The following is a 17,642-nucleotide window of genomic DNA, read 5'->3' on the forward strand; positions in this document are numbered from 1 at the left end:
CCTGCCCAAGTTTGAATATTAGGCTCAAGTGTGCAGGCCAAAACCCTACTGAAGCAGCATTTCCAAAAGCTTCTCTTCACATTATCTGAACACACACATGAAATCATTTGTAGATTTCTCTATTACCTGCTAACTTTTGTAGATTTCTTAGTATTCTAATCAGAAAGGAATAACTTTGAGAAATATTGTAAAACATTAGTAATTCAGTAATGTATGGAAACACCCCTTTTTATGCTGAGTCCCACATTTTGCATTGGTTAATGTCATCTTGCATTACCACATGGTATGCTAAGTTGGAACTAAGTCTTTCCTTCATTTTAACCATCAGGATATTTTATTTTAGATGTAGCACATCAAGATCAAACCAGCCCAGCCTATATGAGACTACCTTGAGGCCAAGTCATTTATTTCCCATCTCCCTTTTGTTACAGGTTTCTACATGGTGGGAAACAATTACAGGCAAAAATGGTAAAAGAAATTTGCCTATAGGTTTCTGATTGTGTTGGAGAAGAAATGGAACAAATGATGACATGGTGAGAAGGCAAGACAATAAAAACAGTCTTAAGCAAAAGAAAAATTAGCTGCACATTTGAATATACTGTGAATTAAGACAAATATAAAGCAAGAAAAACATGGCCTCTTAATTTAGAGGACAAATAAAGAACCAGAAGAAAATGAGAATTAAAAGGTAAATTGACCAATAAACTCAAAATAAGAAGAAAAGCTAATCTGCATGCTTCAAAAGGGAATCCGATACTGCCTTCAGTATGTGTAAGTTGTATGTATGTATGTATGTTTTAAATTAAAATATATAAAGATATAAAATACTTAAAATATATATTTTTCCATTCTTATAATTATAATGAGTTTTCAAAGGTTATCAACATCATTTAGAGTTTTACCTAGATTCAATTGATTGTTAATTGATGGAAATTATCCACAATGATAAATACACAATCTCTTAGATTTTGTAAGAATATATATTAAACTCAAATTTAGAGAAAAATATAATATTTTGGAGGGATAATACACATACACAAATAAATAAATATAATTGGGCTTTGGCAGATGGGCCGGCCCATGAATTCTTGATGTATTCTTCTCCCTCTCCCTTCTCTCTCTCTCTTCCCACGGGTTCTACTGCGAGGGGTTGAGGTCATTGCTAATCCCTCGGACGCGTGGTAACTGTAGAGGGAAACGGAAGCAAGCGATATTGATGGAAGGGATAGCCTCGATCGCTCTGCTGCCCTGCGGTTCCATCTCCGGCCATTTTATCCGCTTGCCCGATTCCGTCTGCTACGGCCTCCACGGAATCGGTTGGTGAAATCGTATCCCCGTTCCGCTGCGTAAACCCCACGCTCTCATTTCTTCCTGCTGCATTTAACATCATTTTTCCTCCGCTGCCAAGTTCTTGTTTCGAAGTATTATGTTTTGGGGCTGATTACTTAGAAATGCGTTCTTTTGAAGAACATTAAACGCGAAGAAAAAGAAAGAAACATAAATATTACATTTTTTTTGGAGTGAATTCATAGCATGAAATCATAATAAGGTGAACCCAACGTCACTCTCATCGCAAATAAAAGGTCATACCTTTCCATTTCATCCAAAGAAACAGCGCCTCGTGAAAATTCAGCACTTACGAGCAATTTGAATATCGATCTATTGCCAAGTTTGAGTTTTGACCACATTGATTTTGGGTTTATGATTAGTATGAGGTTGATGAAGTGAAAAATGAGCACATGAAACCTTTATATTCGGGTTAATTCCCAAAAAAAGCCCCTAAGGTTGGGAACTTCTTGCAGAGTAACTCAACTTTAAAAATTTCCCAGATAGCAACCCTGGCCATGTAATTTAGTATGCAAACCTTTTTTCCAGAATTTGCCCTACATATGCTGCTTAAGTTATGCTCAACCAATTGTCATTTAGTATGTGAAATGTCTCTTATATGAGAACTAGTCAGCTTAATAATAATGATCTGAAATTTAATTTGTGTTATTTCTGCTGTTTAGAATTGTCATGCGAGAGAGAGTGCAGCAGAGGTGAAGATTATCGCTTGATTAAGCTCTCAATAATTGACTATGCTGTGAGATCAGATGCTTCTCTTTCCATACCTTGCGACTGTAGATATTCTTTTATTGCGTGGAATTTCTCTAATGTTCTTTCCTCATGGTACACACAACAGAGCAGGAAAGAAAAAGTGATTGTAGTGGAGTGCAGGGGGCATGATTGTGCTCGCTTCCAAAATGTTGATCATGCCCATGGGTAAGTGGTTGTGGTAGAGTTCTGACTTGTTTTTTATGTGTACATGCATAAATATACATTTAACAGCTTAATCTCTTATTTTGCAGTAGTTTAAGAACTGAACTGGTTTATTCCATATTCTAAACTTATAGAGATGTTTGTCTTCTGCTACACCAGTCTATGTACATTATGTACCTCCTACCTCCTTAACGAGGTTAGAGGTGCGTATGGTGTGGCCTTCCTATCTTCTGGCTTCTTTTAACTAAACTTAATTAGAGACCCATTTAGTTTTATTGATTGTGTGTTTTGCCTATGGAAGGGTTTTTTAGATGTCCATTGATTGCCTAATTCTGCCATGAATATGCTTTGGCACCATCATTAGGGGGTTGGCATCCAAATGTCTTGCTGAATCTTCTCTGATGCCTTCTTGGTTTTTAGTTATACTTTTCTAACTGACCATATGTTGATCATGAAGGACTTGGATGGACAATCGGAATTTTATATCATGTGAATAGAACTTCCTCACTTGTAATTCCACTGTTTTATCCTCTTTCGAAGAAGACAAATAAGCAAGATGGAGTATATGTATTAGCAAAAGTGATCTGTGAAATATTTTATCCTCCATGACAGGCAGATAGGTGCTTTAAATTTCAAGAATTCTTTCGTTACAATACATGATAGAAAAACTATGTAATTTAAAGGGCACTTCTTGTTGTGCTTTTCTGACTGAATGGAATATCCTCTGGTGCCACATATACCATATAATGAAGCTTTTTTGTTTCAAATCCTTATGAGCAGCCTTAGTGACCAATTTTTGTGCAGCCAACATGAATCCCTTTTTCACAATGTTGAAATACTATTTCTTTGATATTTTTTCCTATTAATTGGGATGCTATATATAAAAATTAGTAAAAACAGAAAGATGTCTTTGTGATACATATTCTTGAAATTTTATAATAATGAGTTCATGATACATCACTGCTGCAGGTGGGAAAATGATGTTGTTGATATGATAGAGCAGAAACATGGTAAACAAAAGATATCAGTGTCTTTCGAGTGTGAAACACTTAAGGCAGACAATGCTGCTGAAGAGCACCTCAAGAGCTACATGCCCAATTTAGTTGGACTTGGTGCTGTTGGTAGGTAATATGACTTGAATACTTGCTAGAATAATATTAAAACTTGAACTTGCAACAACACTAAATGTAATTTTTTTGTTTTCTGGAAAATAAATTGTAAAGTTGTTGAACCGAAATGGTATTGCAGGGAAAGTTAACTGCTAGAAACTGAATTCACCTAATTGCTAAAGTTCATATCTACTTTCTTTCCACACAACTTTTTGCCCATTTTCCAGTTATATGCATGGGAGTCCAATCCAAGTCTCTACCATTTTGGTAGCACCCACTTTTCCTTCCTACCAAAAATTAGTAGGAACTACAAGATGCTCTACTAGTTTATTTTTCCATCCTTTTTTTATCACCAAAAATGTTTTTTTTTTATTCCAACTTTGAATTGGAGTACAGGAATATGTTATTGTATTTCTAAGTTCTCATTTTCATCAGTTATGCAGAGTCTTTACAATCTGAAGAGTCAAGTCACTGTCACCTTCCTTTCTAACAAGATGTGCAATTAAGTGATGAAGATGATTTTGCAGTAGATATATGTACTTCTATTACCTACCTTCTTCTTACAATGTGGTGATCAAATTGCAGTTAACGTTGGTCGGATGAGCATTTCTGGCCTTGATTTCAAAGGGGATAAAGAATCCAGTGAGTGTGATGATGAATGATAGGCATGTTATACAGATGCATGCAACCTGGTGGATGTAACAAGAGCATGTTGAACTTTAAGGAGCTGGTACTGTTGGTGTTGCTGATATTTCTCTTGTCGAAACATCAAATCTAGCATTTTATTTTGTTGTTCAACCCTCAAATTTTGCTTCGTTTTCTTGCCATTATGTGTTGCAGCAGATGTTCACAGATTGGATCTAATTGCAGATTTCTTAGTTTTAGATTTGAGCATCAGATTCCTTCAAATCATAAAGTTACTAATGTGACATACTTTAGTAAGTTTGCCTTCAAGTTATGAAGCTTGCTATTGGCAATCTCATGTTATTGGTAATTATCTAAAAACTATATAATATAATTTTATTAAATATAATTTCTTAATTATCAATCACATCTTTATATTTTATGATCTCTTATTTTGTGCATTGATGTTCAAACTTTAGTTGTATCGTCTCGTGATGTTATTCGTTGTTCGACAAAGAGGAAAATATCGTTCGATATCGAAATATTTTTAAGATATTAAAAAAAAATAAAATAAGATTATAAGTAGTAAAAATAATAATAAAAGATTATTGGTCCAAGTTTGGGGATATATATGTCATAGAAATAATAATAAATAAGTGATGGCTCTAAAATTTTGAACGAAGGTTATCTTTAGATCTTGACCGTCCATTGGATGATTTTGATCATGATGCTCTCGTGTGGAGATCGCTATGCGTCGATCGTAAAGGATAAGATGATGATAAAGGCTGTTTTAAGCTTTTGAGGGCGCGCCCTGGCCGCGAACGCTCCCAAGATGACCCCGACCATGGCGGAAACCCTAATTCCCAACTGCACTCGGGGAATTCCATCAAATTTCTCGAGATTGAGACCCATTTCTGCTACAAGGCGACAACTTCCGTCTTTCATTTGTTACAGTCCCGAATTCTGCGACCTAAAGGGAAGATTTGACTACCTGATTGGATCATTTCGAGCCCGGAAATGGGTGACGCGTGCGGCGGCGACGTCTTCTTCCATGGTCGAGGACGCGAAAGAGGATGACGAGCCCATGAGCATCGGTAACTTGCGTCGTTTCATCGATCTCAACGTTGGGAAGTGGAACGGATCCTTCTACGTGAGTAGAATGATTGCTTTGCCCTCCTACTTCTTGAACGTTTCGGTTGTTGGTTGATGCGTTTCGGAGCTCCTCGCATGCAGCAATTCGATGGTGATGGAAACCTACTGCAAACTGTGAGTACGAAGCTCTCAGCGAGTTCCTATGGGGAGGATGAACTGATCAGTCTCATTCAAACGTGAGCTCCCTTGCCTTTAAAGTTAACTTCTTTTAGACGAATTTGTTGGTCTTGGACCTAAAGAATATAAATTTCTTTGTAAGAATTGTTTGTCTTGTGAATGAATGGTTTTATTGGCAAAGTTGTTACCTCTTGATTGATACTGAGAGTTATTGTATGCTCCTCTTGTTGACAATGCTCTTAATGTTCATGGGAGGAGTTCATGATCTTGCATTTCACTTTTATTGATTATTGTAAGGTCTGTTCAGAAAGACATACTAAGTTGATTGTGCAGCATCAGATAATTTTGAGAGTCAGGCTCCTTAAATCTTAAACAAGTTGAATTTTTCTTGGGCATATGATTTCTAGGAGCCTCTAAGTATATGCAATCTTGTCAATTAGCTTTTTAAGTGAATCACAAAATATACTCGTGATAAATAGAAATGCGTACAAGAAGTATTAAGGAAAATGTGGTTGTTCTCTAAGCTAGAGATTGGGAGCTGACCAGGGCCTCTTTTTTTCAAGTAACAACCTCTGCCACCAAGGTTCTCAAGAAAATAATGATCTGCTAAGGTTAGGAGAAGAGGGGCTGGGACTGATCCTAGCTGGCACCTCTCCAATGCTTAAGTCAAGATGGGATTCAAGTAAATGTTTAGCTGTTAAGGTAAGGAGTTGCTTTGCTTTGTTGAAATCAATTCATTTATATATGGTTTTTACTGACTATGTGTCAAGGCTTAGGATGTGACCCTTGTCCGGATGAAAGCAACAAGTTGACATGTGTCTGGATGAAAGCCATGATAGGAAGATCCTATTGTGGTTTTTGTCAGGTGTGGGTTGCCAAGTATCACACAGAGGGTAGATCCAAAAAGGGACCCATCATGTGCCCTAATCAAGAAGTGTATCAGTTCTTTTACTGGTTTTATTGAAAATAATCCTAATATTCCAGCACTGTTGATCAATCTCTTTTGAGATCCTAAGTCTGTTGGTTTACCAATCAGTACTTTCTGCCCTTTTTTTTTCCTTTTAGCAACTTGAACCAAAGCACTTGATATCTTTACTTTTTTGTGCACATCTGAAGCCAATATGTATGCATTGTTTTGGTGTATCTTAATTTTCCACTGAGATTTTTTTAGTCAAGTTAAATTTTCATGTGCATGTGATGATATTAGTTTAGTGGCACTAAGTTGCACTGTATTCTGTTTCCAGGCTGTACATAAAGCAGCCTTCTTCCAGCACATCAATTGCAGGATATGATGATGAACCTGAATGGGCGGAGTATAAGATCAAAGAGACAAATATGTTTACCGTCGACAAGTATCAACAGGTGCTATTTTATTATTTAGATGGAGTTTGCCTCTTAATAGCAGGTGAAGTAATAATATTAGTGAATTTGCAGATTGGATTCTTCCCAAGAGAGAAAGCATTTTCTCTTAGGTACCAAACTGCTGGTATGCTGGAAACTGTTCTAAGAGCAGGTGTGCTTGGAGAAGATGACACTGGTGAAGAATCTCCCAAGTAATTTCCTCTTGTACAGAAGTTTTGCTCTCTTAGACTAGATTTTGCAATTTGAGGTTTCATGTCAATTGAATCTTCTCTTTTGTATGTGGATGTTTGCATGGTAAACACTCTAGCAAGCATCGTCTAAATCAAAACTCTTTAATTTGTTAACTTTGGGTACTTGAATTTCTCTATATGATAACACTGGTTTCTTTTTTTCATAAGAAATGACAGATTTATCTCTGAACAAGGCGATAAGAATCGCATGGCAGTGATATTCTAAACTAACTCACGAACTCCATTCTCAATTATATTGGCATAGAGTTTATAGTCTCAAAGGTCTTCTTCAGCCGCTAGTGCATGATGGGACTGGAAGATCTTGATGGTCATATCTTTCATGTTTGCAGAAACTTGAAGATTCCTTCAAAATGGCCTTCTGTTGTCTGTGAAAATTGTCTATATTCTCTGGAGAAATATATGCGAACAAGAGCTTTCCACATAATGGATCCAAAGGGCATTCTTGAAATGCTTGTTATTTTTATTGAAGAACAAGGAAATGAGATGCCTGCTTTTTCAACTTGGAATTCAGAGATCAGTGTATGCCACCACCTTTTTGCTAAAAAAATTACCATTACATCTTGTGACAATTATATTGCTTATATCACTAAACATTTATGTTGTATGTTTACTTCGTAGCAACAGTGGACAGCATTGAGAATGAAACTATCTTGAACAACATTGTTTGATACATCATTCCAGTGGGTTATCTCCCTTCTATCTAGATTTTTAACATGATTACTTACAGGACTTCCCAGATCGAATAGCTCCATGGCTTGGTCGATGGAAAGGTCATTCTATGACAAAACGTAGTGGTGTATATGGAGCAACGATTGCAAAGGCAGATACGGTAGTGTTGCTTGAAATGGATGATAAAGGTCATTTAATTCAGGTGCGCTAGTCTGAATGTCAACTATTGCATCCTACAAAATTGTAAATGTTGGAAGCTATTTCCTGTCATATTAAGGTAGACATGTACTTACTCGATAAGAGGAAGCACAACATAGTGTTGAGCTCTAATTTTCTTTTCTGATGTTTCAGCAAGAGCATTCTTTAACACCATATCATAGTTACCTTTAGATTTTACCAGTTATCATATCATCTATGAGCCTTGCTCATGTTTCCTAAGAATGTTGTATATCCCTCAAAACTGACTCAACTTTAGTGAAATTTAATCAAGATTCAGACTGCGGAATATGTCAGCCTGTCTAATGATATTCTACTTTTTGTAAAATGAGTACATAATTTCTTGTTTGTTGCAAATTACAAACTTCCTCTGTATGTAAGATGCATATCAAGTGTTACATTTGTGACAATTTGCGCCATCAAATACAAAGATGGGATGTGTTTTGAATGTGCTATTGTTATTAGATAATGAAGATAGTTCACTTCGGTGGATACTAACTGATCTAGTTCCTCCAGGACATAACTTCGACAAACAATGAGAGTAACACTACCACAAACGTGCATTGGACAGGCACGATGAGCAACAACTTGGTGACCTTTGATGGAGGCTTCCAGCTGACCTTATTACCTGGAGGAATGTATATGGGATGCCCAAGTGACATTGGGAAGAATGTAGCCCAATCACAATCATTCCATCTCGAATTCTGTTGGATGGAATCACCGGAGAAGCGGCAGAAGCTCGTGCGCACTTTCGATATGGAAGGCCTTGTAGTGTCATCTACTTATTTCTACGAGATCAAAGTCTAAGGTCAACTTGCATGGACCATGCTGCAGCTTATCCTTGGTTACACTAGATAGATTCCAGTTAAAATAGAACACTTGGGCTTCATTCAGGTCCTTGTATCTATCTCGCTCTTCAGCAAAACGTCCCAGAATAGCTTGTAACTGATATTTGATGATCTATTGCAATTTTGCCTTTTACTCTATCTAATGTGTATCCTAAACCATGCGTTTTTACATTTGTAAGTGGATGAGGGGGTTTGTAAGAATATTTGACAGAATCTACAAAAGGTGTTTGGTTGTTTTCATCTCTCAGTGTTATGTCCCAAGATTTCTATTGTTAGATATTTATGCAAAGAATATGACTACCAAGAGTGTTTGCAAGACTTATTCTATTCACCCAAAAAATATATTAACCTACCAAATTGTTAGTATGCAGCTTTGTATTGTGATGGCAATCTAGAGGAATTCATCATGACCTATTCTAGCTGATCTAATGCGTCACATACTGAGCCAAACACTTTATTCCTATGTATTAAGTCTGAACCCAGTGGAATTCTCAAACGATTTGTCGCAAAATATCAAAATTTCTACCTGAATTAACAATCTTTAAAAAAAGGGTGGGGGAAATGTATGTGTGTATATATAGATAAATTTACTGAACTTAGTTTTAGAGATTAAAAAAAAAAAACTAACCAGCAAATGATGTGTATACACACCTTTTCTTCATAATATTCAGAAGGCAAGTTTATGTAAAGAAGCATTTGGATTCCCAAAATGAGAGATCAATTAGCTTGGACAAGAGATAGCTTTGATTGTTTATGTCCTACCATTAAATAATCAAAATCATCTCTGAAACCATTGGACTTGAGGTGTGATCAACTTCAAAGAAAGTTGGCTGCAGTTTTTGCTGAGCATAACTTAGAGTAGCATGTACAGAGCCATTCTCATGTCCAATACAATCTCCAATTTGTTTCCACATTAACTGCAACCTAATCAAGTCTTTGTAGGTTGACTCTCAACAAGTTGCTCCCTTTCTGTCCGATTAAATCAAAAGATTAATATTCTTCAATAAAAAAGAACCATACTGAGCTTGTTGCATACAAATCCATATTAATTTTGTCCTTTGCCTTTTGAATGGTCTTCAGCATACCACTTCAGATTCTGTGAACTATTACTTGTCTCGAGTGTGCTCTGTTTAATTCAATGGGATTTTATTTCTTAGAATCAGCTTCTTGTTTGCTTATATCACTCCTAGAACATGTTTCTTTCAAGTCACTATAATCCCAAGGATTTGTGTGGACTTTGATGGTCTTTTGCATGGATTTCTTGTGAATATATATGTTGCAATTTACATGTTGAGGTTTTATGTTTTGCCTTCTTTAGAAAGAGAAAAAATAGCTTTAAACAACAGTTACTCTGCCAACTGAACAACTACAATAAAATCTATTAGACTTTTGATTGCAAGAGCTATAAATATATCTTTTGATCCTCACAGTTCAGCTAAAATTTCTGCTTTAAATGCAGGAGCTATTACAAGTTCCCTAACATGGGATGCAATGCTAGGAAGCATGTTAAAAGTTGTTCAGCAGCCTCTGAAGTTGAATGCTCTCCAAAACAATTCTTTGTAATCAGGTTTCACTGAAAAGATGAGAGTGAAGACACAATATTGAGTGGCCAGTGGACTTTCAGCTGAAAAAGGCACATTGATGATGCCTAGTGTTCTACATTTTCCACTGCAGTGATTGACATCAAAGAATGCATTTATTCTTCATCCACCATGTTTGAAATTTGAATTTATTGTCCAAGTGGCAGCAGGGTTGGAAGCCATTAAATCTTTTGTCCATGTTATTGCATCCAAAAGTTTTAGCCAATAGATGAAGACATGATCTATGATTTATATTCTTAACAAGAAGATGATAATACTATCTATATCAGGGATTTTTGTAGCCTGTAACTAAAAGTCCATTATAATGTTTCCCCAAAACTTCTGTGGCTACTACACCTTCAAGTATTCTTCTGCTTCATTTTCTCTTTACATTCTTTATGGTCTGATAGTAACAAGACTCTGCATTCTGTACAGAAAAGCAATGGCATCTGAATGATGAAATCTGTGGATTGTTTTTATCATTAGAATTCAGAAGTAGATGATTGGAATCTCCTCTATGATATATCCTTGAATTTTTACAGTTCCAATACCTGATAAAAAAAAATGCATGATCCTTTTATTTCCAGAGAACTCATGCATAAAACTACTAGATATGAATGACACCATGCCATGAGACAGGTAAAGGTGGAATGCCAATGAAAGATCTCAACAAAATTAAATTTCACAACTGCTCCTTGAATTCATCATTCATGAAGTGTATGATCTTTTTTCTTTTTTGTTTTCTGTAGCATTTTGTTATCATGATGCAGATACTCCTCAGCTCTACTGACCTGTTTCTGTAAAGAGAACAATTAGGATGTCAACACTGGTTGTTGAATATCTCACTTCTAAGTGCTAATTGTAAATTTAGGACAAAAAGCTGAAACATGCACATTTCCTGGCTTTTTCCTTGAATGAATTTTCTCATGGGGCCAGGGATGTGGATTTCATGCAGAAGCACTACACTGATCTCTGGCAACAAGCTGATGGAGGAAAGTAAGTCAAGGCTGCTTTTGATGCTTTTTAGGCACTCTAAGTGGCTCATTTGCTGTTCTCATGATGCCTCTAAAGCTGTTGTCCTTGTTTATTACATACCATGACCATCCAATTCTATTATGGCCTTCTTGGTGATGAAAGGAGTGTGATGAGCTTGGAAAAGGAAGCAATAAGAAGGTGGTATCCTTTGATGCTTTGTGAAGCAAGCTTTGGTTAGACTGGAGCAAGATAATTTTGCTGAATCAATCATATGCAAATACTGTGATGATGAGAGAAGTATCACAAAGAAGGAAGGTTGAAATGCATGCTGATGCTTACAACTCTTCAGAATTCACTCTATTTACTATTCTCAGCTTCTTCAGATCCCTAACCTAAAAAATGTTTGTAATCATCATTGTTTTGTTAGATAAAAAATATTTAATAATATTTTAGAGTAATACTAGCTTGAGTATCCAAAACGAAGATCGATAATAAAAAAATTATAAGATATCTTTTTTTTCATAAGATCGATAATAGAAGCGAGATTGTGTTGAGCGTCAAGTATAGTAAAAATTGAAAGCATCTCGACAATAATTATAGCATTTCATCTTAATTTAATAATTTATTTTTATTTATATATTATTTACTAGAATAAATAATTTTGATTGACTTGTCTTATCTAAGTTTACATAATTGGATCGTAATAAAAACCTTGACATCTAATGATCATCCATCAATTATCACACCAATTATATTAAAACAGTTATAATCTAAAATTGTAACCTCACTTGCTAATACATGATTAAGAAAGGTTTAACATATTAATCTTCCAACAGTGGAGCCATGGAACCAAGATGTTAAGACTTGGTTGAGGCATATCCCATAACTTTGGAAGATAAAAGCCAACCAACTTGTATAACTAAGCAACAAACAAACAGACAAACAAAAAAATATTTGCTAATAAAGAAGAAAAATTACAAATTATTGTGTTGCATATCCACAAAAAAAAAAGAAAAAAAACCATTGTGGGTCAGTCAATGATGTGAAGTATTATCTTAAGCAAAAGGCAGCCATGATTGCCATCCAAAACCTAAATAGAACCCCACTAAATCATATCAATATTTCCCACCAGTGACAGTGTTCTCAGCCTCCAAACCCACCCACAAACCTTATTGTGGCAGGTGTGTTCTTGCCACTGCTTGCTCTTGTTGGTCCCACTCCACCAAGAGTCCCTATTTAATTGGTCCCATGTCTCACTTCACTGTGACCAATCCAACCTCCACTTCATCATCTCTCTTCTCCTTCAAGGAAGCCATCTCCTCTGCAACTGAAACTTGAAGCAACCTCACCAAAGCTGTCTCCTTTATCCCATATTAGAGGAGAGAGAGCTCCGTATTGTTCGTGGGAGGATCGATTCATCTGCGTTGATCTCGGAGTGAATCTGTTGAGCGATACCGGGGAAACATCCTACTACCCTCAAGAAAGGAGAACAAAGATCGTAATTTTGAAGGGGAATAACTCCAAAAGATCCAATCTTTCTATCTTTGAGGGCTGCCAGCTCTCTTGTATCGCCTGTCCCTCCTATTCATGCACTGTTAGTCTCGCCAGACGTGGAAGGGGATGCAGGATAACTGAGAAGTGGTTAAAGATCTCTTTTTTTCTATATTTAGAGCGTTTGTAGCCGTCTGAAATCTGCTGTGACTCCTATTCTTGCTTGCCTTCGCCATTTCTTTGGGGAAGCAATCACTTTACATTGGTGTCCTGGGACGCTCCTTGGTTGCTATGCTTCTTGCCGGCAAGCTGTAGGCCGTGATGGGTTGCGTGGCGTCGAAGGCCCCTGTTACGCCTGCATTAGACTCGTCGGGCGCCTCCGCGGACCTTGAGAACTCAGAGGAGTTTTTGCCGCCGTCGTTGCTGTGGAACCGCCCTCAGCTTTGCAACTATGAGTTCGGGGACCAAAGCGAGTCAGAAGAGTCCAAGAAGAAGAGCTCGGCCGGCACCAGCTCGGTGAGCTTTCAGTTGCGGAACCTGAACTGGTGCACTGAAGGGGAGCAGGTCGCGGCAGGTTGGCCCACATGGCTGAGCGCTGTCGCCGGGGAAGCCATTCAGGGATGGGTGCCCCTCAAAGCTGACTCCTTCGAGAAATTAGAGAAGGTAATGCAATTAGAGAAGCTGTCAATTGCTTTGTCTTTGCTTTCTTTTTCTCTTGAGGAATGTTGCTATCTTTTAGATTCGACCAAATCGAAATAATGACCTAAAATCAGAAATAAAATTAAAGATCAAAACTAAAACATTTCGAAATCGTAGTATATATGTGTCACTTTGCTATTTTTATTTGAAGAAAAAAAATGTTCATTTTAATTGATCTGTTTTTGTTGCTATTTCTGCAAAAAATGGCATCTTAAGATGGACTATTGATGTCTTTGTTTCCTATAGTTCTTTCAAGCTTTAAGATCATGCATGGTCCTACTTTTCATCCTCTAATTTGATGGTCTGATTAGATATGAGTGTAAACAAGGGTTGAGTAATGAGAAAACTAATTGATGCATGTTGTGGGATGTACCAGATGTGTATATTCGCGAATATTATCCTCTAATTTATGAAAGTTAATCAGTCCAAATATGATAGGATGTTCTACCAAGTGGCTTATTAGCTTGGGCTGTGCCCTTTTATGATTGAGCTTCATGATCATTTCTTTAATGGTCTATCAAATATGTCTGCTGCTGAAGAACTACATTTGTTGCTCTTCTGCATGAACACTATTTCTTTTCTGTTTCTTTGTTTGTCTGTTATCTGACATTATCTTTCTCCAATTCAAATAGATCGGGCAAGGTACTTATAGCAGCGTGTTTAGAGCACGCGAGACCGATACAGGAAGGATTGTTGCCCTAAAGAAGGTGCGCTTTGACAATTTTGAGCCTGAGAGTGTGAGATTCATGGCAAGAGAGATACAGATTCTCCGCAAGCTTGATCATCCAAACATCATAAAGCTGGAGGGCATTATTACTTCTCGGCTATCATGCAGTATATACCTTGTTTTTGAATATATGGAGCATGATCTTGCAGGGTTATCATCTTGCCCAGATATCAAATTCAGTGAACCACAGGTTATTCACCTTCCTTGCAACGTTTTCAGCTCGTAAGTGTAGAACTTGACCATGTGCATATGTTTCAGATCAAATGTTACATGCACCAATTACTATCTGGACTTGATCAATGTCATTCACGCGGCATCATACATCGGGACATCAAATGTGCAAACCTTCTAGTTAACAATGAAGGAATTCTGAAGATGGCTGATTTTGGTTTGGCAAACATCTTGAATCCCGAGGAAAAGCAGCCACTCACTAGCCGAGTTGTGACGTTATGGTATCGTCCGCCAGAGCTTCTTCTAGGATCAACAGACTATGATGCATCTGTAGATTTGTGGAGTGTTGGATGTGTATTTGCAGAACTCTTTCTTGGGAGGCCTATCTTGCCAGGGAGAACTGAGGTAATCATCTTAGTCCTGCTTTATTCATATTTGTCATTAGAAGTCTATAAGCTGATGAACTGATAACCGCAAAAGACGGTATATGAAATGAACCATGCCATTCTACTATGGAGGTAAGGCAAGAAAAAGGATAAGAGAGTGCCAAAGCATGACTTGTTTTCCCAATTTCAAGTTACAAGTAGTTAGCAAAGCCATTTAGAATTCCATCATCCTTTAGTAACTATAGAATATAAGTTCTGGATTCGCTTGGACTTCTAATTATATTTGATTTATATTCAGGTTGAACAAATTCATAAGATCTTTAAGCTCTGTGGTTCTCCACCAGAAGAATATTGGAAGCAATCCAGGATGCCGCATGCAACAGTTTTTAAGCCTCAACATCCTTATGAGAATTGCCTCCAGGAGACATTTGACACTTTACCAGAAAGCGCATTCGAATTGTTAGAAACATTTTTGTCGATCGAGCCTAAGAAACGTGGCACAGCCTCTGCTGCTCTTACTTCTAAGGTAACTCTTGTACAAAATTTGGTCTCTGCTTTGTTAAAAAGTATTATCTCATTATTATTCATTCTGTTGATGACATTTCTATCTGTTGAGTGATGCTTCACATTGTGACTATTAGTAGGCTTGCTGTGAATTCTCCTACATGACTCCTCCTCCGTACCCACTTCAGTTCTTTTCTAAAAGATTTCTGCCTCAAAACATATCAGGTTTTGCAATCTAATTGCTTTCCTCATGCTTGTTCAGTACTTCAGGACAAAGCCTTACGCGTGTGATCCATCTAGCTTTCCCAAGTATCAACCTAACAAAGAAATCGATGCAAAGTTTCGTGAGGAGTCACGCAGGTGAGCTGAAAACTTTACCTACGAAGAATACATGGTCCCACATTCAAGAAATTTTGGCCATTTAGTCTTGCGAACTTTATCTTTGCACTTTCTATGTGACTTTTGATCAACTTGGACAGATTCAAGTAACATCAAATAGTGACATCTCAATTTTGAACCTTAGAAACAATTTTGGTGATATGAATCCTGCGAAAAAAATAAAAATCTACTCTTCAGATCTTCCGACATAATCTGTAGAATGATCTGATTCTTTATTTAATATGTGCAACCTTTATCATTTTTACACAAAAGCAAATCACAACTTGTTGATCTTTCAATCATTTTACTGTATTGTTTCAGGAGGACTGTCAGTAGCAGATTAAATGTAGAAGCAACAGGAAGACCTTCAAGACCATACAAGCCTTCACAAGAATCAAATGGCCTTGCAAACACAGCATCTCGCAGAGAGGTCTCTCTCTCTCTCTCTCTCTGTCCATATATCTATATCTACCTACCTATCTATCTCATTCTTTCCATCTCTTTCTATGTGTGTTCCCAATGTGTCCATGCTTGTAATTAATAGATTGAGAATTTTAAGATGGTCAGGCTTCAAACTTCCCAAATATAAGCGGTGAAAAATTCTATTACTGTAGTGTTTTATTGGCATGATTGCAATACTAAAAATCTTTGTCTCTGCCAGGGGTTGAAAATTGCTCAAGGATCTAATAGAAGCAATGTAAAACAAGAGATTCCAAGAGTAAACAATGGTACAAGGCTAATCATTGATCAGCAGCCAATGCCAAATATTAGATACCAAGATGAGCATCGACATGTCAAGCAAAACTATCAAAGAGTGCCTTTCTCAGGTCCTTTGCATCTCTCTGCTTCTACCAGCTTTGCAGGTCCAAAGAAACCAAATGAATTACATTCACACATCAAGCCTCAGGCTAGATCCAGATCCAGACATGACAAATCGGGAAGGTTGGTTCCATCAAATGTTTCAGAGATAACAAGAACTTTCAAAGTGAATGGAGAAGAAAATAGAGATCTTGGACATGCTTCCTCTTCCAATTCAAAAGGCTACAAGCCAAAAGACGCATTTCAAATCCCACGGAGACATCCGGAGCTTCAGGACTCAACATATTCTTTCAATGCCTACCGTTCTCGTGATGCAGTTTCATCTAAGAATAGGAGCTTGGTACTGATTCAGCTACTCCGAAACATTTACTTTCTTCTACACCACTGGCCTAGCTGGTCATTTACTGATTGTCTTGAAAATTTTCAGGGTTATATATATCAAGGAGAAAAGGTGGAGTTCTCAGGGCCTCTACTGCTCCAATCGAAAAAGGTTGATGAATTCCTGGAGAAGCATGAACGGCACATCCGCAAAGCTATTCGAAAATCATGGTTTCAGAGAGGTAAAAGTCACACATCTTGAACTCATTATTCTGATACCTGATCAAAGTATCCTATTTTACCACAGATTCAAAGATCATTCACAACAAATTGGAATGCATCTCCATCTCTCTTTTTTATTTGCTCCACCTTAGATCTCAGTTTCAGCTGATGTCCACCTAAATGTTGTATTTGCAACAGGGAAAAAAGCAGGGACTGTAGAGATCCATGGAGGTTAGACAAATACATACAACTTGGAGATGCAACAGTCTCAAAATCCAACACAGTGAGACTGCAGGGCTGTTCTTCTTCCGGTTGAGAAACCGAATGAGCACTGTGGAGATCGGCTTGTGGGGATTAAAACTGTAGGTTTCATTGTAAATGTGGATGTTTTTTTTTTTGGTGCTGTAAAAGCCTGAATGAATGCAGGTTCCAGAGTTTGTAGACAAAGTTGATAGTGTTTTTGTGCTGTCTTCCTCTAGTACTTTTGTGGCAATGAATGCTGAGGAATTCATAATATATTTTATATATATATATATATATATATATATATATATATATATATATATATATATATATATATATATATATATATATATATATATATATATATGATAGATTGGTCCATTTTTTCACAAAAGAGAAGATCTAACTGAATCAGCATATTAAGCCAACTAATTAACACATTTATTTTTTAGTAAAAAATAAGATTAATTATAGATTATCTTCTGTAATTAGTTATTTTTAGTATTCTAGTCTCTATAATTT

At 36.9% G+C, this 17,642-nt stretch overlaps 3 protein-coding genes across 3 annotated transcripts; all 3 read left to right on the forward strand.

Moving 5' to 3' along the window:
* Nucleotides 1–1,111: 1,111 nt before the first annotated feature.
* On the forward strand, nucleotides 1,112–4,252 carry LOC135671514 (uncharacterized). Its single transcript, XM_065179706.1, has 5 exons — nucleotides 1,112–1,316; nucleotides 2,010–2,083; nucleotides 2,183–2,262; nucleotides 3,229–3,380; nucleotides 3,954–4,252. Exons 1-5 carry the CDS (start codon nucleotides 1,217–1,219, stop codon nucleotides 4,028–4,030), a joined length of 483 nt encoding a protein of 160 aa, XP_065035778.1. The 5' UTR covers nucleotides 1,112–1,216; the 3' UTR covers nucleotides 4,031–4,252.
* A 529-nt stretch (nucleotides 4,253–4,781) lies between these two features.
* On the forward strand, nucleotides 4,782–8,847 carry LOC135581115 (uncharacterized). The gene is made up of 7 exons (XM_065179718.1): nucleotides 4,782–5,142; nucleotides 5,226–5,320; nucleotides 6,506–6,623; nucleotides 6,696–6,814; nucleotides 7,204–7,393; nucleotides 7,602–7,745; nucleotides 8,276–8,847. The coding sequence occupies exons 1-7, from the start codon at nucleotides 4,825–4,827 to the stop codon at nucleotides 8,564–8,566; spliced, it is 1,275 nt and encodes a 424-aa protein (XP_065035790.1). The 5' UTR covers nucleotides 4,782–4,824; the 3' UTR covers nucleotides 8,567–8,847.
* Nucleotides 8,848–12,419: 3,572 nt separating this feature from the next.
* On the forward strand, nucleotides 12,420–17,355 carry LOC135671525 (protein IMPAIRED IN BABA-INDUCED STERILITY 1-like). Its single transcript, XM_065179730.1, has 9 exons — nucleotides 12,420–13,316; nucleotides 13,985–14,269; nucleotides 14,338–14,655; nucleotides 14,935–15,162; nucleotides 15,403–15,500; nucleotides 15,840–15,948; nucleotides 16,180–16,677; nucleotides 16,765–16,897; nucleotides 17,076–17,355. The coding sequence occupies exons 1-9, from the start codon at nucleotides 12,975–12,977 to the stop codon at nucleotides 17,111–17,113; spliced, it is 2,049 nt and encodes a 682-aa protein (XP_065035802.1). The 5' UTR covers nucleotides 12,420–12,974; the 3' UTR covers nucleotides 17,114–17,355.
* Nucleotides 17,356–17,642: the final 287 nt, after the last annotated feature.

Source organism: Musa acuminata, chromosome BXJ1-4 (assembly GCF_036884655.1).
Source record: "Musa acuminata AAA Group cultivar baxijiao chromosome BXJ1-4, Cavendish_Baxijiao_AAA, whole genome shotgun sequence".
NCBI classification, from domain to species: Eukaryota; Viridiplantae; Streptophyta; class Magnoliopsida; order Zingiberales; family Musaceae; genus Musa; species Musa acuminata.